This window comes from Drosophila serrata, unplaced genomic scaffold (assembly GCF_035046125.1).
Source record: "Drosophila serrata isolate PLE 108 unplaced genomic scaffold, ASM3504612v1 contig_362, whole genome shotgun sequence".
In the NCBI taxonomy this organism is placed as follows: Eukaryota; Metazoa; Arthropoda; class Insecta; order Diptera; family Drosophilidae; genus Drosophila; species Drosophila serrata.
Window position 1 is genome coordinate 2,972,151 of NW_028257260.1, and position 22,327 is coordinate 2,994,477.

The window sequence follows — 22,327 nt, forward strand, 5'->3', positions numbered from 1 at the left end:
TGAATTGTATCTTTTACGGTTCGCAGTTTTCCAGCTTCAATATTGAAAGTTTTAGGTCTCTGGTTTCTGGTTTTCCAACTAAGATATGATTGTTTTGTCTACTAGTGATATTTCATTCAATTATCTGAACCGAGATCAAAAAAGGAGTTGAGATATTCAGGCCCATATTTTAGAGAGATCTTTCGGAAAGAAAATCCTCTCTTGAAACCCCTTTAAGACCAACCTTCTCTAGTCAATTGTCTCTCAGTGTATTTAATATTTATATGGAAAAGGAAAGGAGGGGTCATAGCAACAAAGACATAAACGGACAGTTGAGAATTATGGCCGATAAAGTTCGAATTCGGATTGAATGGGACGATTGGACGGAATGAAAGGCAGACGCCGTGACTTGGACAGATTGAACATGTCGCCGCTTTTCCTCTGCTCCTTAGCTGGAAAACTGTTACGCTTCAATGTCCTTTATATATATTTTATTTATTTTCGTTAAGTTTTGTCGCCGCCCGTTGAGCTGTTGAGCTGCGAGGCGTGTAATTTGAAACTTTTGGCACTCAACGGGGAGGGAGGAAGAGTGACTCCTTTTGACCTCTGACCCCTCTAGCCCCAAAAAGGGGTAAAATGCAAATTGCCAGTAATCTCTGGAGAAACCAGAAGGGGTTTACCTAAAAGTTAATACCTTTGTTATATATATTTTAGTCATATTTCAAGGGGGTTCCTGATACTCTTTAAGTATTAAATGTGAAGGATATGGCTTAGTTTGTATGAATTATCCTCTTGGTTTGCTGAGTAAATTTGTAATTTTTAAATCTAAAAGTCAATTATTGTATTAAATATATTTTAGCCAAGTTTTCGTATTTTTTCAAGGGGTTTTCTGATACTCTTTGAGTACTAAATGTAAAGGATATAGCTTGTAGGTTTGCTGAGTAAATTTGTAGTATTCAAATCTTAAAGTCCTTGTATCATATGTATATATTTAAATACACTTTTCGTTATATTTACTTTTTGAGTACTAAATGTAAAGGATTTAGTTTGTAGGAATTATCCTCTTTGTTTGCTTAGTAAATTTATAATTTTCAAATCTAAGAGTTGTATTAAATATATTTTAGCCAAGTTTTCTTATTATTTAAAGGGGTTTTTCTCATACTTTTTAAGTATTTAATGTAAAGGACCTGGCTTAGATTGTGGGAATTACCCGCTTGGTTTGCTAAGTAAATTTGTAGTATTCAAATCTTAAAGTTCTTGTATCATATGTATATATTTAAATAAACTTTTCGTTATATTTCCTGATGCTTTTTGAGTACTAAATGTTTGTAGGAATTACCCGCTTGGCTTGCTAAGTAAATTTGTAATTTTCAAATCTTATTCACACTCCACTTTATCCATATATGTACATATATATATTTCATCATGACTGGCAGATGCTTTCCTCACATAACATATATTTCCCATGGGTTCTGGTAAATATTATTTGACAACATTTGGATTCGCTTTACGGAAACCGCAAAAAGCCAAATGGCAAACGAAATCGGAAGCAGCTGGCCTTATCCCTATCTATTGCTTCTGTAAACTCCTCCAGGACCTGGTAAAGTCCTTCCTTCGTGTGTGTGTGTGTATACTTAAGCATGTGTCAAGTGGCATGCAGGAGCAGCTTGCCACAAACTTTGCATATTCCCGCTGCATTCCTGCTGCATTAATCAAAATGTTAAGTAAGAAATTGGAATTGGAATTGAAATTGAAATTGATTTCCGGGCAAGTGTTCAATATTATTCAGAAGCAGCACCAGCAGCAGCAGTGGCAACATCATTTATACTCCACCTGACAAAAGTTGCCAGCTGAAAGGACATTTTTTGCCCGCTATCCTCTTGGACAAGGTCCTAGAAAAAGTTCACCCTCTCTCTCTCTGTAGTCAATCTGCTAGGATATTTGCTTCTTTTCCACTTCCGTTTATTCCTATTTTTTTTTTTTTTACATATTTTTTGTTGCCATGCAACTTGCAACAGCAATCGTTTATCGCCGCTGCGAACATTGATTGGCAAGTTGACTTCGAATTTGGCGTTTTATTTTCCCTATTTTAGCCCTCTCACTACTCACCCGGCAACTTTGTTCAAGTTCCGCTGAGTTTTATTAGCCCAAAGAAAAAAAGGTGAGCGAATATTGGCAAACACAGTGGCAGTCGAAAGTGTGCGGCTGACAGTGAGCAAATGCCTCTGGGAGGGGGAAAAATGGGCGGAGAGTATAAAAATAATTCAAAAATTAGCAAGAGACTGTTGGTTTATATTTTTCAAAATTTCTTTTAAGAGTTTTAATTCATCAATTAGTGGGGGAAAATTATACTAAAGCTACTTTAGAGTTCTTCAAGTTATACAATAATTTGCTAACACCTTTTAAAAGAGTTTTGTTAATTGAAATCTATAAAAAGTAACACAATTATTTGATATTCCTAACACTAATAGTTATAAAATATTACTTCGATTTGGAGAAAAACCTAAAGGTCCTCTAGTTTTGTATAGTTTGGTTCTACATTTTCCTCTTCATCTAGGATCCACTGTACCTTTAGTGTTTCCGTATCGCTTATACATCTGGCCATAAAAAAAAATTGGTGTCGAGTGCTGGGTTTGTCGATTGTCGAGTGCCTTGTCCCCCCCCCCCATCCCCCATTATTAACTCTCTTTCTGCCAGCCTGATGCCGTCTCTTTCACGCTGGTAATGCGCTAATTAAAATGCCTGAGCTGTAGGAAAAAAAAAAGAAAAACCAGGGCAGTTTCTGGAATGCAACTTGCAACGTGCAACACAGCAGCAGCGACTTGCAACTCAAGTGAATGGCTTATGCGTGTGTGTTTGTGTGTGTGTGTGGTCTCGTGGGTAAAAGTGGAAAGGTGGAAACTGGCTGGGGAAATGGCTGGAGGATAAGCTTTTTGACTTGCCACTTATTAACTTGCCAAGCAATTATGGCCTGAAGATGGTAGCGCCGTGAGCGGAAAGGAAGCCGAGAAAAGATTTCAGGTCGTTGGACCAGACCACCAGTATTTCCGCAGCCTTGCTTTTAGCCTGGTTTAACTATCCCTATGCTCTGTCCCTATATCCCTATCTCTATCCCTCTATCCTTATCCTTATCCTTATCCTTATCCTTATCTTTATCCTGGCTGCAATGCTCGATGCTTTCTGTGTAATTGCTCGGAGCTCGGAGGAATTTCCAAGGGACAGCAGCAGGAACAGGAGCAGAAGCAGGAGCACAGGAAGTCATCTTTGGCACACACACACTCACATGTGTGTGTTGTGTGTGTGTGGATATGGGTGTGCTCTTAATAGGTAACAAGACAAGTCACAAAAAGGCAGACAACGTCCGACTATCTCTCTGGGCACCTCACTGTCTCTCCCTCTCTCTCTGACTGACTGACTGACTGTCATTATCTGCATCAGCACGCGTAAACTTCGTTTGCACCAAAATAAAACAAAAAGAAAGAAAGGTAGAGAGAGGAGAGTGTAGAAGAAGGAAAATAAAAAATCCATCCTCTTTTAACAGAGTGAAAATATAAGGAAAATTTCAGAAGAAATAGGGGTGCAGATGGCGAGGAAAATCTGGAAAAGTGGTAACTGCTGGCGGAACAAGAAGTCATTTCTTTTAAGCTCTGCGGAGGCACTTTGCCGTGTGCATTTTCAGCCGCCGCCTTTTTCTTGGACTCAAAAAAGAAAATATAGCATATATATATATATATATACACTCCTGTTCAGAATTATACGACACCCATGACATTTTTGTTTCAGCGGTCGTAGGAGAATGGAAACACACAGTAGATCAAAATAAATTATGACGAATAATAGCACAAGGAGTTGTGCACAAAATGTGATATTCTTATCCTTGCTTGCATCACTCGTTTTCAAGTAACGGTAAAAAAAGCACACACGCCTTGATTAAGGCTACCCTGAATTTGTTTCATAATGATACGACACATTTCAATTATTGCGGCTAAAGAAGAAGGTTTAGTGTTTATTGGTTTTTTTATAATTTTGTTAAATATTTTATTCATTTTTTAATAAAATGCCGCATGGTAGCTTTTTAAGCGAAGGAGAGAAGGGAAAAATTAAGGCGTATAACGAGTCTGACTTTAATGTTAGCCAAATATTCCGGCTGATGGGTCGAAAACGCTGTATTATTACCAAATTTTTGAAAAATGTGGATGGGTACGGTGTCAGGCGTAGCTCTGGAAGAAAGCCGGAGCTATCTGATCGCGACAAACGTCGAGTATTTAGCAATGCAAGCAATTCTTTTTCATCGTGTACCTCACTTTCTGCGTGTTGCAGTCGTCCTGTGTCCCGTAGGACTATCTGACGAACATTACTAAGCTCCGAAAATATTGTAAGAGTAGTTTTGAAAAAAATTCCGATATTAAAACCGCAGCACGACTTCAGTTTGCCGAAAACAATTTGGAAACAAACTGGACCTCGATATGGAATTTTAACTCAATTTTGGTTATAAAGGTTTTTGTCAATATTTTACATTTTAGATCATTTTTTCTGATGAGAAAAAATGTAATCTTGATGGCCCAGATGGGTTTCGTCCCTATTTGCTTGATTTGGGTAAGGATCCCCTTATGTTCCTAACATGCAATTTTGGAGGCGGATCAGGTATGACTTGGGGAGCCTTTCATGCGTCTGGTACGCTTGAACTGTGCTTTACAAGCTCAGAAATTAAAAGTTCAGACTACAAAAATGTGTTTCAAGATCGTCCTCTGTCATTTTCGGATCGAAATAAGGATCAAAATTATGTTTTTATGCAGGATAATGCGAATGCAAAGAGACGCAACGGTTCCTCAATGACAATAAAATAAATGTTTTGGATTGGCCGGCTTGCTCTCCTAACCTTAAACCGATTGAAAACATCTGGGGTATCTTAGCCAGTCGAGTTTACGCCATTAACAACAAATTTCAGACTGTTAAAAGTCTCAAAAATGAAATTTTAAGACAATGGTCTCTCTTGGACCAAAATATCTTAAAAAACCTTAAAAATTCAATGCCTAAAAGAATTTTTGAAGTGGGAAAAGCACAAGGCGCTATTATAAACTATTAATATTTATTTATAAACAATTAAACCAATAAAATATTAGCTGTAAACAAAAATAATGAAATGTGTCGTATCATTTTGAAACAATTTCTGGGTAGCCTAAATCAAGGCGCGTGTGCTTTTTTACCGTTACTTGAAAACGAGTGATGCAAGCAAGGATACGAATAGCGCATTTTGTGCACAACTCCTTGTGCTATTATTCGGCATACTTTATTTTGATCTACTGTGTGTTTCCATTCTCCTACGACCGCTGAAACAAAAATTTCATAGATGTCGTATAATTATGAACAGGAGTGTATATGTATATATATATGGCCAACAGTGGAATAAATATATAGAGAAGACAAGGCTATAAAAATAAGAGATTGACACTTGAAGTGGAAATAACAATGATTTTCTTTTGACATTTAATTCTTTGAAATTGTTTCGAAAAGTACTGCTACTTTTTCAGGACATTTTAGTAAATAAATATACTATATATTAGTAAATGTAGACATTATTTTTAATAATGTATTTCTGTTGGCTCTTAATTCTCATAAAAAAAAAACTATGTTTTAGTACGCCTTATATAACATTGATTGTCTTTGACATATAATTTTTTTAATTGGTTTCGAAAAATATCAGTATTTATAGACGTTCTTTATAATATTTCATTAAAAATGAATACTATATATTAGTATTAAAAGGTCACTGAATTATTTTATAAAAATATATTCCCTATTTCCCACAAATAAAACTTTGTTTTATTGCCTTCTATCTTCCAAATGCTGCTCATTTTCAATTTCATTTTGTAATTCATAAAGTTAAAACTATACAAGTTTTACTGTTCAAATGTTCATTTAATTTTTTTGTCCCTCAGATTTGATGTGTATATTTTTTACTACTTATATTTTATTCTGTTGGTTTTTCGCTCTCCTTATATTTTCGGTTAGTTATTTATGTATGTAACATACACTTACCTACTTAGAGGGTAACCTCTCCACCGCTTTTCCACCATTTCCTGGGAGTCCGCTTTTCGTTTCATTTTAATACTCTTACAGGGTATTATAGTTTTAGTTAGAAGTTTTGTAACGAAGTAAAGGAGACATTTGTGATCCTTTAATTTATATGTATATTCCGTGATCAGCAGGAACAGTAGAGTATATCTCCATTTATACGGATTACTTTGTCGTTTACTATAACATTTGAACATTTGTTATAATTCCAGAATTGCGTACTTTAATTTATTAAAATCGTACGACATTACTGTTGTATGGCTTTCTTAGAAACGATCTGAAATGGATAGATTATAATTAGAATTTTTCTGTTTTCTTTATAAAACTTTCAAACTTATTTCATATTTATTTAGTATTTAATTTATTTCTTTAGTATTTAAAAAACTACTACAAATAAGTTCTAGCACTAGCTAATTGCATCCAGGTTTAAGTCAAAACTGAAAGCTAAGCTTTTTGAAAGTTGGCCATCTTACATTAATTGAGCTTTACACTCCCTTTCTCGCCGCCATTGTTATATAGCGAACCCTTTCTCACAACTCGTTCCCGTTGATCATTGCCAAACAGTTCTTCGACGCAGTTAGATCGGTGAAAAAAGAAGTTGCAAAATTTACGACGCAATAGTAAAGACAGGTGCCAAAAGTGTTTAAAGTGCAGTGAAAAGTATTAGTTAAGTAAGGAAAAGATCAAGAACAACCTCTGTTGTGTTATATTTTTTCATTTTTTTTACAGTGCCAAGATTAGTGCATATTTTCCAGTGATTTGTATTATTTTTTATTTTTTTTATATGTGTATGTGTATTAACTCATGTTTAAAGTGAAAAGTGTTAGTTAGTTTACGCCACAACAGAGGTCAGGCACCTGTCGCGGTTTTTTTATGTTTTACATAGCCTAGATCACTGCGTAATTTTTGACTTTTTTCGTTTGCAAAAACCTTCAATTAGAATTTACAGTTGGAATCGATGGGTGAGTGAAAAAAAGTATATTTTGTCCTGCTTTTATCTTTGTCTTTCTATGCTCATTTTCCCCCCTCCCCTCTGGTCTATAAATATCTGGTTCTGATCCTATCTGTTAAGTGGATCCTACGAGGAGGAGATCCACTTGAAGAATACGATCCACTTTTGTGGCTACCAAGTTTGAGGTTTGAAAGTTAGAAAACTGTAAAGCAGTAAAAGCTGCCTTTGTGCAATTGTGAATTAAAAATATAAGTAAATTTAAATTGATCATGCAGATTCATTAACCTAATAAAATACTAACAAAGGAAAGCTCTCCGAATTAAAGTTAATGATTTTTCTTGCTTATTCAGGCGTTTATAAAACTTTGGCTTGTCGATAAATTTTTATTAAAATAATGCTTTTATTTTAAGGCTTAGTAATGATCAATTTTCGATTTGATCCTATTATTCAATTACAAACTGCAAGGGTATACACTCTCCGGCATGCCGAAATTGTCTTCTTTTCTTGTTTGGTTTCATTTCATTTCCTCGGCTTACCTTCTTCCTTCCTTCATGATGCGTTTTCCACCTCCCACTCCTCCCTCCTACTCCGGGCGCAATTCTAATGGGAATTTACAATTTTTCACCAAAAAAGCGCCGGCTTTTCGCCTGCCTTCCACCCTCATCGTTGTTTCTTGCATAAAATAAAATTGTATTGCATTTTTTGCCTTCATTTTTCTTTCGTTTTCATTTTTTTTGTGTTATGTTCGCTGCTTTATGGCTGGACACAGAATTGCTGCCTCAGCAGTGGAGCAACCAGTGCACTGAGAGAAATTTCAAATGTGAAGAAATACTAGCTCATCTTGCACTTGAAGGGAGATAGAATTGTGATTCGAAGGAAGGTATACACAGACATCATTTTTGCTCAGTGTAGGAGGCTGCAGCTTCAGTTAGTGCTACTCCAGTTGAAAGTTGGAGCTGTCTTGGGCTTGGCTTTTTATGTCCATTGCTGCGCCACTCTCCAGTGGAGCACAATAGAAAATCGCGAGAGCAACATGAAAATTTATGATGCATTTCGTTTTGCTGCCCCCTCCCTACCCCCTCTCGGTACAGTACTCCCTCGCTTAACTCGTTTCAGTCCGAGTCTCATGCTTTCAAATTATTGCAAACTTAAGTGAAATTTATATAATTGTAATGGAATTTATATTAGATTTTTCGTTTTTTTCCTATCCCACCACCCCTTCTGCCTGGACTATGAAGGGATATAGTTGCAACTACTGACAAATGGATGGATGGATGGGGTTCCCCTTCTAAAGCTCTTTGGGGAATACCATTGTCATCGCTTTGGTCTTGTTTTCTTATTTATTTTGTTTACATTTTGCTCGGGCACATGGCAGGAAGAGCTGTGACACAGATTTCGCTTTATTTATTTCGATTACTTAAGCTCAAGAATCATAAAAATAGTCGAGAGGGCCATAGGAAGTGGATGGTGGTGGTGGCAAAAGGGACAGAAATTAGCTGGGGCTTAAACTTGGAACTGGGAAATGGGAAACTGGGAAACTGGGAACTGGAAAAACTCGGACCGATGAAAGAAATTGAAAGGATGTGAAAGGGCGAAAGAAAGTCTCAACTTTCCACTACTATAAACTTATGCGAAAAGTATTTGATGGAGAGAGCCGTAAAAAAGTAACTGATATTTATTATGAAGGAGGAAGCTGGGAAAGTGAGCTGGAAAAGTCAAATGAAGACGTTGAAAGTGAGCTTAAGTGGCAGCAAAATGCAAATGTAAACTGTCAGGGGAAGTTGGAGAAGATCTCAGATTTAGCTTATTATTTATAGGGTTTATTGGGATTATTGTGGAAAAATATTTAAAAAAGATGTCCTGAAGTATTTTTGTAATTGTTCTTTAAGTGATTATGACACTTCTAAATACATAAATGGAAATCAAAAATAAGGACTGCAATTTTAGTAAGCAGTAGTTTCAGGTCAGTTTATTCTTTGGAGAAGAGTCTTGGGCTCTTTCTTGTTTTGACAATTAACTTTAAATTAGTTGATAATAAAAACAAATCCAAAAATAATCGTATATATAGCACATATATTTTCCCCTAAAATTCAAAACAATAAAAACAAGTTGGACCCAAGATAAATCTACATTTTCATGCTTTTCCCTGGACAGTCCTGGACCAAACTCAGATATGATGAAAGTTATAGATTGATAGATAAGGAAACCCGAAGGGAAAAGGATACAAAGGACTTGGGGGAAGCTTGGGAATCACAAGTGAGGAGTCGTCTCTTTGAGATGTCTTCCTCTCCTCTCCTCTCCTTTTTTTTTGTTGTCCTGTTTGTGCTGTTGTTTTGTTGTGTTTGTAGCTGCTGCTGCATAAAGGAGAGTGGAAAAGTGAGGAAAAATGCGAGCAAATAGTTTTCCGCTTGCCGCCGCATACAATGGGATTTGTTTAGGGTTGAGGGACAAAAGGTGGGGGAAGGGGTGGATTAAGGGCGGCAAACGGCAGCAACGGCGGCATGTTCTTTATCAATTTTATTTGTGAAATATATTTCCGAAACATTTGCCATTATATTTGCATTAGTAGCCACAGCTTCCGTTTTTCCTTTGCCGCCCCGCCCAACTATAAGATGTGGCTCAATTCTGAAGACTGAGGACCCCCCTTTTTCCAGTGTCTAAGTGTGCCGCTGGCATTTGTGCACTGAGAGAAAAGTGAATATAGATTTTAGATAGAATTTTTTAGAACATTTCAGGGTGAATTTTTTGATTAAATTTGATTTGTGTTTGCGAACATGGAACTTGGGCTAGTAAATATTTTGTCCTTTTGTACAGAGTGTGACCAGCTGCTTATACGCATCATACATATGGTCATACTTAGTATATTAATAGCTTTAATGTGACCAAAGCAAAGAAATAAATCAATTAAAACACTGTTCCAATGAACTCTCCTATTCTCCTCAGTGTGCGATTGTAAGACTGGACAATTCGACGCCAATGAAAAGGAAAAAAGGCAAAGCATAGGCATTCAAAGAACTATCCTTACCACGTTGTACATATATATTTATATATATTTATATTTAGATATGTATATATATGGAGTCTATTCCCTGGCGGAAACTGCTTATCACACATTTCCACACAGCCACGCAAAATCACACATACACACACACACCAGCGGCAAACCAAAACCAAAAAATACAATACAGTAATGCCAAAAAAGGAGAAGCAGGAGAAGGAAAAAAAAAAGATAAATGTACCATGGGGGTAAAGGAGAAAGGAGAAAGGGGACAAGCAGTGGAGTAGTAGAGTAATAGCACAAAGAATGATGCGTAGACATGATTTCCGTGCGGTTGATTCCGCTCTCTCTCTCTCTCTCTATTTTCCCCGGCACACTGCTTTCGATTCGAGACGGAAATTGTTAAATGGAAATTTCCATAAATTTCGAACAGCATGGGGTGGCAACCCTACTGATCGCTTTCCCACGCCACAGGACAATTGTGAGCCGCAAATTAGGTTTGTTGGAGTTTTTCTTTGTAAAGGCTTATTTTTTACGACTTTAAGGTGACAGTATAAGTGATTTTCTAAAGAAAATAAATGCATATTTTTCTGCATATTATATCCCAACTTTTTTAACAAAATTATTGTACCTCTTCTATAAATTGCACTTACAAGCTAAGGATATTTTAAGGTCTGCATTTCTCTTAGTTTTTTCTTAGTTTTCCCACATCTCAGGACTCTTTCCACTCTTTTCATTTAAAACTTATCTTTAGAAAATTTTCTTTCTCCTTCTGCTTTTTTTTTGTTTTATTTTCTGAGCCTGTGCTCCACTGTTTTAAGAAGAACGACATCCTGCTGCTAAACTATTCGCTTGGGGATTTAGTTTCTGGTACCTTTTTGTGCGTTATCTGCATGATTTTGCATGCCTCAGAGAAGCTGGTGGAAAACTGGGCGCTGGAAGATAGAGGAGACTCAAGTGGTGGCATCTCAAGGCGTTACAGAAGATGGAAATGGAGATGGAGATGGTGGCAGCCTGGCAGCCTGGAGTAGCATGTAATTCATCTTATTCCCCAAAGACAACCACCAGCGACAAAGGAGACACGGACGCTTGAGCTTACAATTCCGGTGGGCAAATTTGTGTGTGGGGGGGAGGAAGGTTCGTTCAGGAAAATCCTTAGGAAAAGCTGGTAACTGGAGACGAGAGATGGAGACGGGAAAAACAGTCAAAGGCGTTGCTGTCGTCGCGTTTTGTGCGTGTCTCCATTGGGACATAAATGCCATTTGGCCCCCAAAAAAGGAAAGGAAAGGAACAGGAACAGGACGAGGTGGTGTGGCATTGAGGGGGAGGTGGACTCTTGGCCAAGTGGTTCTGTGCGTAGACCAGGCACGCGCCTCATTACCACCACCATCTCCACCCCCGCCCATCTTTCTGGCCAATCCCCAATCTCCTTTTGACGCATAAAATGCGTAATGAATTTTAGATTTCATTTCAATGGCACACAGAAAGAAAGTTATGGCCACAGGCGCTCGAGGATTTGTTTTTCCCTTCCAGCCTGGCCTCAGCTTTTCCTTTAGACGAGGAAACTTTTATTTGGCCATTAAGTGCGTGAAGAGCAGCCGCCAAAGTGTTTAGTCCAATGGTCTGCAAATAGTTTTAGGTGATTCCCCAACTGGGTGTCGGGAAAATCTTTTCTCGACCAAAAAGAAATGGAAAATTCAAGCTAAAGGAAGCTGGAATATAAAAGGGTTTATTTGGGATCTTTCACTTGAACTTTGCTGCTCTTAAATTTGAATAATTTTGCTGAATTTTAAATGTAAAGAAAGCTAAGTTAGGTTAAGATCTTAACTTGTACTAAGAACTAAGAAAATATCAAGTATACGCACTGTGCACCTGCTAGACTAGACTAAAGGAAGCTTAATTATAAAGGGTTTATTTGGAATTCTTCCCTTGTAATTTGCTGTTCTTAAATTTCAATAATTTTGCTGAATTTAAAATGAAAAGAAAGCTTAGTTATGTTTAAGATTTTAAGTTAAACAAAGAACTAAGAAAATATCAAGTATACGTACTGTGCACCAGCTCAGCTTTGATTTTATTATTTTATCCAGACAATACTCGTACCTATTCCTTAATATTAATATTTTCAAAAGGTATACAAATGCGGAACATCAATTATTTAAACATTTTTAGATTTCTCATTGGGAAAAACCCATTTGTCACCTCGAATCCAGTCTGAACCTTGCACTTGAACCACGCCCCCTCCGGAAAAACTGAACTATTTAAACAGCATTGAGCATAATTTTTCATTCAGGGTCGTTGGCTTGGCACTTGCCACGAAAAGCTGCGACGCTGCGGCTTCTTTTTTATTATCTGCTGCACAGCAGACAGAGGCAGAGAGCTCTCACCCTCCCCCTCCCAGCATCCTTTGACTTTTCCCAACCCGCTCTTGGACCACCGCCTGCGGTCCGAACTGCAAACATAATTTTTCTTGGTTCTAATGCCAGATAAACGCAGACAAGAAGTAAAATACATGAGACCAGAGCGGTAGCCAAAAAAAGAAAAGAAAAAAACGAGGAAAATAACTGAAAAACTACACCAAAAAAAGGCAGGGAAACCCCTAGAAAAAACCAAAGACGAAACTGAAAACGATGCTGAGAAAAAGTTCCTTAACCCCACCAGCAGCAGCCATCATATTATTTTCAACATTTATTTGCCATGCGTAAATACAAAAAAAAGGAAAACATATATATGTATATATATACAGGGTAGTGGGAGTGGAGGGGGGATTGCAATTTTTTGTGCAATTTTCAAAGGCAAAGTGGTAAAGTAAAACGGAAAATGGGTTTTTCCAACCCGGGACCCAGACCCTTGCCTTCACTCAATAATAAATGCAAAACTGCAGCGGGAATGGAGAATTGCATTTTAGGTAAACATGGAGCTCTCTCTCTCCGTCCCTCTTTCTGTGCAAAAGAAGCTGCTATGGGATTTGGGAAAAATGGCTGGGAAAAACCCCAGTCATGGGGTGGGAAAAGTGGGTGAGCTTTCGGGTTAAATGGGCGGCTGGGCCACTGCGGGGTTAAGGCGTGTCCTGGCGCTTGTCCAATTGACGTAAATCGTGCCCAAGTTTTGGCAGCCAAAATGACTGCGGCTAAAGCCGAGACACGAGACAGAGACGAGGCCAACGAGAGAGAGAGAGAGAGACAGATGCAACAGAAAGAAAGAGATAGAGATAGAGAGAGAGAGAAAGAGAGAATATAGAAGGAACCCAAAGAGAGGTCAGCAGCCTCCAAAGTACTTATCGATATAGATATATATTACCTACATCTATTAGATATTTTCAAACTTTTTGGATCTCAGCTTGCATGGTCTTTAAACTCATATAAATGACTAGGCATAAGTACACCTAATCATCATCAGATTCGATTTCGACTCCAAATTCCACAGTTTAAATTCTAAATCAAAAAAACGAAAAAATAAGTAACTCCCACAAGGCACCACCTAAAGAAACTAATTAAGAGCACCATGGATCAGTCGAAGGCCAATATATCGACCATTGATACCGAGGGAGACTCAAAGTTACCACCGACCACGACCAGGGTGCTGCTCATTGGTTCCAGTCCCGTGACGGCAGAGATCGAGATCCAAGCGGTGCCGGTGCCTGTGGTGGAGGATACGGGCTGTGTGCTCCGGCTGCGACTGGCTTCCCAAGTGCCACAAACTAAACGGCGGCGTGTGTGCTTCCACGAAGGAGTCGTCGATAATGAGCATTTAAATCGTCGCAAATCGAAATGCTGTTGCATCTACCGGAAGCCGCATGCCTTCGATGAGAGCTCCTCATCGGCGGATGATGAGTGTGAGCATTGCTATGGACATCCGGAGGTCAAGACCCGAAATCGTTTGGAGAAGCAGCGGAAACGTCAGTCAACCTGCGGTTGCTGCTCCTGCGGATCATGTCAACAGATGACCAACCAAGGTGGCGGCGGAAGTCAGGAGGAAGAGGAGAAGCAGCTGGAACAGGCCACTAAACAGGATTAGAGCGAGATCACAGGTGTAGAGTCCTGCGCAATGGAGAGCCATATCTGATGTTCTTTCATTAACAAAATTAAATGATAAGTACTATTTAATATGGCTGGAATAAAGCTAAAGATGAGATCTTTTTAAGAAGATATATATAGGATAGAGATTATCCTTGATGACCTTAGTTAATTGAATTTGTTTAAATTAAAGCTGAAGTTGAAATCTATTTAGCAGAATATATATAGGGTAGAGTTATTTTTGCTGATCTTAATTGGATTTGTTTATTCATGAATATTCATGAAATTTAATGATTTACACCAAGATTAAAGCTGAAGTTGAGATCTATTTAGAAGGATATATATAGGGTGGAGTAATCCTTGGGGATCTTAGTTAATTGGATTTATTTATTCCTGAAATTTAATAATATACACCAAAATTAAAGCTTAAATTGAGATCTGTTTAGAAGGATATACCCATGTAAGATAGAGTTATCCTTGCTGATCTCTTCTAATTAAATGTATTTATCAAAATGAAACGAATCAACGAATATCATATAAATATCCTTTCTAAGCTTCAGCTTTAATCCTGGCATTTATAGTGGTATAATATATGCCAGTATTAAAGCTGAAGCTTAGATATTTAGGAAGGATATATATATGGTAGAGTAATCTTTGACGCTCTTAGTTAATTAAATTTATTTATTTATCAAAATAAAATGAGAAATACCATCTTACATGATTAGATTAAAGCTAAAGCCATGATCTACTTAGCAAGTACAAATACCAAAGTAATTCTTCCTGATCCCATTTAATTGAATTTCACCGCAGTCACACATATTTTCCACTGCCTTGTACTATGTAGCTTTTCTCGTGGGAGGCCCAAAGAAAACCCCAAAAGAGGCGAAAATGCGCTTAGAAAATGCTATCCTGTTCCTGTCACTCAGCGGCCAGAAAACCGCAGAGGAAAAAAGAAAAGTGTCACGCCCCTTTTGCAGAGTCCCGCCCCTCCCAGTGAGCGCCGACATGTTTACGCCCCAACAGGACTCCTCTCTCCACCCCTGACACTTAATCTCCAGGATACCCAGGATATCCAGGATCCCCAGCACCCAAGGACTCTCCCCCCCCCCAACTCTATTGATTGATTATGCGAACTGTCTGCGCGAACTTGTAACTAGATTAATGAACTTTTCGCCGTGGATGCAGTGCATCACGTACCCAATCCTGCATCCCTCCCCCCGCTTCCCTCTTCCTGTCTGCAGTTGTCGTGTGGAAATCCTCGCCGCAGTTTCCAGTTCTGGCCTGAACTTTTGTGAGGGGCGGGGGAGGGGGTTCGGGAAAACTCAAGTTACCAGCATTTGCGAATGGCTTTGTGGCTGTTGTCGCCCTTCCCTGTTATCCTTAAGCCGGATTTCAGTTTAAATTGTAGGAAATTCAACTTAATTTGTAAGTCTAAATAAATTATTTTTGGTCTTTGGCTATTCTTTGTGTAGCTTAGTTCCCGGAAAATACCTTTTTCTTATTTATGACGTTTGCCACCGCATTTCCGCAATAGAATTTATAGTTTCTCTTCCCAAATATATAGTTTCAATTCCCTGCTTAATCTATGGCAACTGAAGCTGGAGGCCTCGCTTCAATATTGTCGAGGGCCAGAGGCGTGCACAAAAAAGAAAAAAAATAAGGGGGTTATGCAATGGCACAAATTTTGTGAACACAAAAAAATGGAGCGGAAAATTTCTGTTTTGGTTTCTCTGCAGCTGCCAAACTTTGAACCCTTTTGCGAGTGTGTGTATGTGTGTATGTGTGATGTGTGTGTGGCATTAAACCACAACTCAATATGCGCTCTAGGATATGAGTGTATATGGGTGTGCATACGTGTGTGTGAGTGTGTGCCATATCTGTGTGAGTCAGTCGCCTTAGTCGTTTTTTATGAGGTCTCTTGGCGCTTGATTCCGCGGCCCCAAACCGCATTTGAAGTGCCTCCGCAAAAAGAAAAAAATACATATATATATAACATGTATCCATATATATAAATATAGAAAAATATATATATAGAAATGAAATGGGGAACATACAGGGAAATAAAAAACAGCCTAGTTTTTATAGAAATTTATCCAAAATTAGTTATTTAATTTAATATAAGCAAGCTTTATATATTTCCATAAATATATAATAATACAGATATTATATATTCCTGAGCTTCTTAGCTTATTTTCCTCAAAGATAGGCTTATTTTTTCTCAGTGCAGAGTTTGCATAACTCATACATGCATCGTTCGAGTGTGTGTGTATGTGTTTTTATCCCATATTTGCAATGGAGCTCCAACTTTTTTAACTTGGTCAATGGGTCGCCGTCAACGAAGCTGAGTGTTTCCTCTTTCTATATTATTTATTTTCCTTTTCTATATATGATTTTCTTTCTTTCTTTTTTTTATGCTGCGCTTTGCTCTTTTCTCGGTCTTTTCTGTTTCAGTTTCAGTTTTAGGCAGTGAGAGAGAGAGAGAGAGTGGAAAAAGGATAAAAGAGAGCCGGCAAAGGATCTGTGCCAGGCAAATGATTCCTTCCCCTTCAATGATTAAGTTGATGAGGCCGCGGATGACATAAAAGATGCTTGCTTTGAACATGACACAAATTCAAGACATGCAAAGAGGGAAAACTGGCTGAAAAGCTGCGAAAAAAGAAAATGAGAGACTTTACCAACTTGGGGGGGAAATCTCTTCAATACAAATTTAATAGTTTACAGCAATAATTCAAACAAAAATTATACACAACCAAAATAAACAAACTAATCTGGTTTAGAAATGGGAAAATATATCTCTCATATGTATAAAAATAATCAGAAACACTTTAAAAGAAGTCTGTAATTAAAACATAATTAAACTCAAATGATTATAAAGCAACAGAGCTAATCCTAAAAGGAACCTTGACTCTAATTAGCAACAGAGCTAATCCTAAAAGGAACCTTGACTCTAATATAATTCACTAATTGCTATTAAAATTAATCTGGCACCCCCCGAAGCCAAGTTAGAGGTTGGAAAATGAGTGTGGGAGGAAAACACCTTTTCCTCTGGGCCAGCTCATAATACCCAAATAGCTTTGAGGTCAGCAATAAACAATTTGCGAGCAATTTTCACAGAAATATTGTGGTCAAGTGTAGGAAATGTGCCACAAGCCAAAAAGGACCCGAAACTCAAAAGACACAGCAAAATGGACCACAATGAGGGGGATGGAGCTGGAAAATGATATCTGTTTTTCGGGAGGGTTCGGGAGGGGGTGCACCATTTTTCCTCCCTTTGACCAGATACAAATAATGAGGCAAGCCACAACAATTACGGCAAACAGACAAACAAACCGAAAATAAATCTGGAAAAAATAAAAAAAAAAGAGCAAATGGAGGCAGGTTGGGGGAAAACCTGGGGAAAAACACTTTATGCATGTAAACGCTGTGAAATGTGCCAAAGTGAATAATTTCTTTTTAATTTCCACTTAAGTGACTTTTAAATGCTTCACACATATACACAGCAAAGAGGGAAAAAGCAAAGAAGTCAAAGTGAAGTGGGGTGGGGAGGGTTGAGAAAAAAAGGGGCGGGGGAAAGCCGGAAAAACCTGCCAGACGACACGTCACTTTGACGCCCTCTGGTGTCGGAAATTGGCAGAGGCAGAGGGATGCGTGCGGCAAAGGAAAAATTAAAGGAGATTGACCCTCGGTTTGATTTTCCCCAACTCATGTTTTGCACACTCTTTTACTTCTGGTCTGTGGCTTTTCCGGGACTTTTCCCTTTAATGATCTTCGTCTTAATTTGTGCGGTGTTATTTGTATAACCTTTTAATCATTATTACAATTTGGTGTCTCCTTGTGAACAATAATTTCTTCATTTTAATGTATAAAAATATTATTTCAATGAAATATATTTAGTATTTGTTTCTCTCCCTTTTCCCAATGAATTCCTGAATCATTTTCCTCTTCATTATATATACATTTACCTCATGTTTTCCTCGTCGCCTTTATGGGCACTCTTATTTTTTTTTGTGCCGATGCCGTTTATGTAATTGACTTCATTGCCAACAATCGATTCAAGTACAAAAGCAGCTTTCTTTGTGCTCTCAGTTTGGTTTTCCCCGAGCATCCTTACATTTCCTTTTCGTTTTTTTTTCTCTTCTCTTCTTCTCTTGTTATTTATGGCTCACAATTTGAAGGCTTTTGAGCAATTTTTGAGCATCGAAATGAATCCCACTTGAGAACACACAAAAAAAATGGTGAATGTGATATGCAAATAGGGCGGAAAAAAAGGAAAAGTGGTTGGAGGAGGGAAACATTGGCAGCTGAGTCAGCGAAACATTCTGCAATGGTGACAAGAACAACAAATGAAAAGCGTGGAAAATGCTGCCTAAATGATAAACGTGATGAGGAGGAGGGAAAAATCGTTTGTAAAGAGCAAGGAATATAAGCATTTAAAGGTTTTATAGTGGTTACTATACCTTATTGTAATATAGATATTTAAATATTCAATAGTATTTAAAAATGTATAATTAACTTAATAAAGATCTAAAATTATTAGTTTCCTCTCCAATTAAATCACAAATCCTCCCAAATTACGCATACGCCCTGTTAACATTACGTATACGCATGCATCGAGTCTTAGAAACACAGCAAACAGAAGGCCAAAGCCGTAAACATAAATAAATAATAATAAACAGCAATAAAAATTGACTTCTCAAATGGTAGAGGTGGCCATTTTGACCAAATACACAAATCATGAAAGCAAATCATGTGAAGAGCAGCAGCACACACACTTTGGGTTAGGAAGGGGAGGTCATTTTTACGCTGATGTCTATGACATTATCAGCAAAATTTATTAAATGACAGACACATAAATATATAATATATTAGGCCATAAATATATGAGCCGGAGAGCAGGAGGGAGGGGGACACACACAGATAGCCAGTTTGCTGGTTGTGAGATAAAAACTCGACCAGAGTAATACCCTAGGAAGGATGATGATGATATTCCCAATAAATAACTTACTTTCCTGGCTTAATTAATTAGGGTATCTATTGGGTCTTATAACCCATAGAAAGCTAGTAGATATTTAGCACAAAAAAGAGGCTGGTAATCATAAAAACGAATTACAATATTTTAATTTGATGTTATTATTATCAGGCACACATGCTACACAAGTGCTCTCCATCCTCCCATCCCCATGTGTGTTGTCTCTTCCATTATTATGTATACATGTTATTTCTTTTTTTTTTGATATTTTATTTATTTTCTAATGGTTTTTCGGGGTGCAAAATAAAAAAAGGAAAGACAGGCAACCACACACATATTTGTGGAGCGAGGGTGTGTTCCTGCGCAAAAATATTGACATCTAAATTAGGAGCAACGCAAACACACACACACATATCCTCCTCCTCCTTCCCCAAAGAAAATTGGGGTCTTCGGTATATATTTTTTGTTCAGTGCTTAATACTCCCTTAATACTCCCCCCCCTCCGGAAAATTTCGGTTTCATTTCGTTTGATGTTAAATTTTAGGGGTGGAGTAAAGAGAACTAGAATTGGGGAGGTGTTGTTTAAATGCAAATAAATCTTAATTTAAAGCAAACACGAAACGGTTTTGGCTTGTTAACTTTTGTATTTATATGTTGCTTCTTAATTTTATGATTTAATTTAAATTTCTAAGAAATAAGCAAGACGATTTTGATTGATTTTAAAGCTGTATATTTTTTTTATCAGAACTTTTTCTCAAATGATATCTTCTATGTAATATAGCTGTGGCTCCTCCCTGAAAACCATATATAGATTTTCCTTTTTTTTTTTATTGTGAGAAACTCTTATGTCTTTGTTTGCTACGTGGCCTGCTTTGTGCTCAAACACCCCCTCTTTGGGAGCTTCCAACCCCTTTTTCGCCGCCCTTGTTTTGGTGTGCTGGCTCCTCCTCCTGAGAAAAAAGCCGCCCTACAATCAGTTACAGTCTCAGCTGTCAATAGATTGTTGACATTTTTTTTTCTTTCTTTATGCCAAGGAAGAGAAGGAGAATTCTGAGGGGGAGCGAGGTGTTGTTTGGGCCCTGTTTTGTTGGCCGTTTTGTTGTTTACTGCTTAAATCTGCCAATTTACTCGTTTACGTTTAGGCTTTATGCCAAGGCGCCACTTCTCATGACTTTGCCCTGCGGAAAATGGCGCAGTGCGAGGGCACACATGTGTCCCTATCTCTCTCTCTCTCTCTCTGTGTGTGTGTGTGTGTGTGCGTGGAAAATTAATATCTGTGTCATTTTTGGGTTAATAAGGCTAAATTGAGTATATGTGCGAGACACACTTAATTATCATCATATTTATGACCGTCACGGGGGCAAGACATTTGCCGGAAATGAAAAAAAAAAAGAAAATCCCTATTCAGAGTCACATTCTTCTTTCTTTCTTTCTTGTTTTTGTGCTCTTTAATTTTTTATGCCCGTTTATTATAATTACTGGTAATTATTTCTAATTTCTAATAGGGTGAATTGCTATCGGCAAAGGCAGTGTTTGTTTATGTGGAGTAACTTGCAGAGGGTCTTAAGAATGGAATATATAGAAAATATATATCCAAACTGAATCAGATTAGCATCTAAACTCTATAGTATAGATTACATACTGTAAATGAGGCTTAGACCTTTGTCTTACTCCTTATAATGTGACCTAATTACTTGCCACCTTAAGATACCTTTTGAGTTTTGCCAACTTTGGTATCGGTTTCCAAGACTCACTGCTTATTTCCTGGTCTGTGAATGATAAAGTAGATTAAAGGCAATTTAGTATTCAACGGAAAATGACTGTTGAGAAGCCATCGACAGATGCCTGACTGGCTTTTCCCGATGAAAGTCTCAGGTCGGTCAGCGAATGTCTAATCTCTCGACTGACTGTCTAATCTCATTTGATGATGACTCGACTCGACTCCACTTGATTCGATTCCGCACTCACTCTCTATCTCTCTGTATTCAATTCAATGCGATTTGACTTGACTTGAGTTGAGTTGACTTGACGCTACCATTCCTTATGCCCGCGGATTTTCCTGAGGCTTAATCAATCATTGCCCTTACCCGAATCTATTTCACTCAACATGCCTCGATTTCAATTAATTTTCCAGCTTTTCGGGCCAGCTGCAGTGGCCACAAAATTGTTTTGTTTGTGTTTGTTTGTTCTTTTGCTTCAATTTGATTCAAGGGGAAAGCCCAGCCACGAACTTTGACCTGGCCAAAAGTGTGTGTGGGAAACCCAGGCAATTGAAACTTTTCCGGTATCCAACCGGCCGGCCGTCGGAGATTGTCAAGTGTGTTTCGAAAGTTGGGAAGTGACCTGAAAAGTGTGTGTTTGAGGAAATTTGATTCGATTAGATGCGACTCAGATTTCTCTGGGACATGAAAATGAAATCTTTACGGCTGCTCCTTTTCCCAGTTTCCAGTTTCCAGTTCCCAAGCCCCTTAGATGAGGATTTTCGTTGGAGCATATTTTGTGAGGTAAAAAGTTTTTGCCTACCTTTTCTTTTTTGATGGGCGGCGCACAGGTGCACAAATGGCAAACGGAGTGTAGAACAACAAGAAGCGACAACTGAAACAGAAGCAGCAGCTTCAGAATTTACATAAAAAAGTTTTGTCATGCTGTCCGAAGGGGACAAACCGGAAGCTGGAGACTCAAGGGTTGGGAAATCCAAGGCTGAGGTGGAAAAACCGGCACATTCACATGCTTGTGTATATTAAAAAAAAAAGAAAGGAAAACACTGGAGCAAAGCCTCTCTGCCTCAGTCTTACTTTCGGTTTGGGTTCAACGCTACCGTCTGGGCTTAGATATATATATATATTCCATATATGCATGATCATGTCTGGATTAGCCTAATGAAAGCCCAGACTCCGCAACAACAGCTGATGGGAAAGCCGGGAAAGCTGGGCAAGCTGGCAAAATGTTAACAGCATTCGGGGCAGGAAAATGCTGTCACGAAGCGCTAAGACGCTGACAATGTTGGTTGCCACAGAGGCAGGGATTCGTTGGAGATACCCTTTCTATGAGTTACTATCCTTAATATTAAATCTAGCTAGACTTTAGAGTATTTTAAAATGATCTTTTATCTTGCTCTGCTTAAATCATTCATAGAGTTTCTTGGAGATTTATCCAGATTCCCTTAAAGATTCATAAAGTTATTGCAAGTGCAGAAAGGACATTCATGCTTCGACTTTCATGGTAGGTCCTTTGACTACATGTGCTTACATGTCTGTAAGCGCATTTTGTTCGCTTGTGTGTATTTGCTACGTGTTAGGGCTCTGACATGCTGACGGCAACATGCAACACAACCGCCAGCA

The 22,327-nt window shown here is 38.1% G+C and overlaps 2 protein-coding genes across 3 annotated transcripts in view; both read left to right on the forward strand.

Moving 5' to 3' along the window:
• The window catches only part of shakB (Innexin family member shaking B), a 160,043-nt gene that overhangs the window by 31,654 nt on the left and 106,062 nt on the right, over positions 1–22,327 (forward strand). The window lies entirely within an intron of this gene.
• Positions 12,641–14,189, forward strand: I-3 (Inhibitor-3). The gene has a single exon (XM_020942222.2). It carries the CDS (start codon positions 13,506–13,508, stop codon positions 14,016–14,018), a length of 513 nt encoding a protein of 170 aa, XP_020797881.1. The 5' UTR covers positions 12,641–13,505; the 3' UTR covers positions 14,019–14,189.

Bases quoted from the DNA above. Each gene is read 5' to 3' on its own strand.
- I-3 (XM_020942222.2), top strand. From the start codon at position 13,506: ATGGATCAGTCGAAGGCCAATATATCGACCATTGATACCGAGGGAGAC.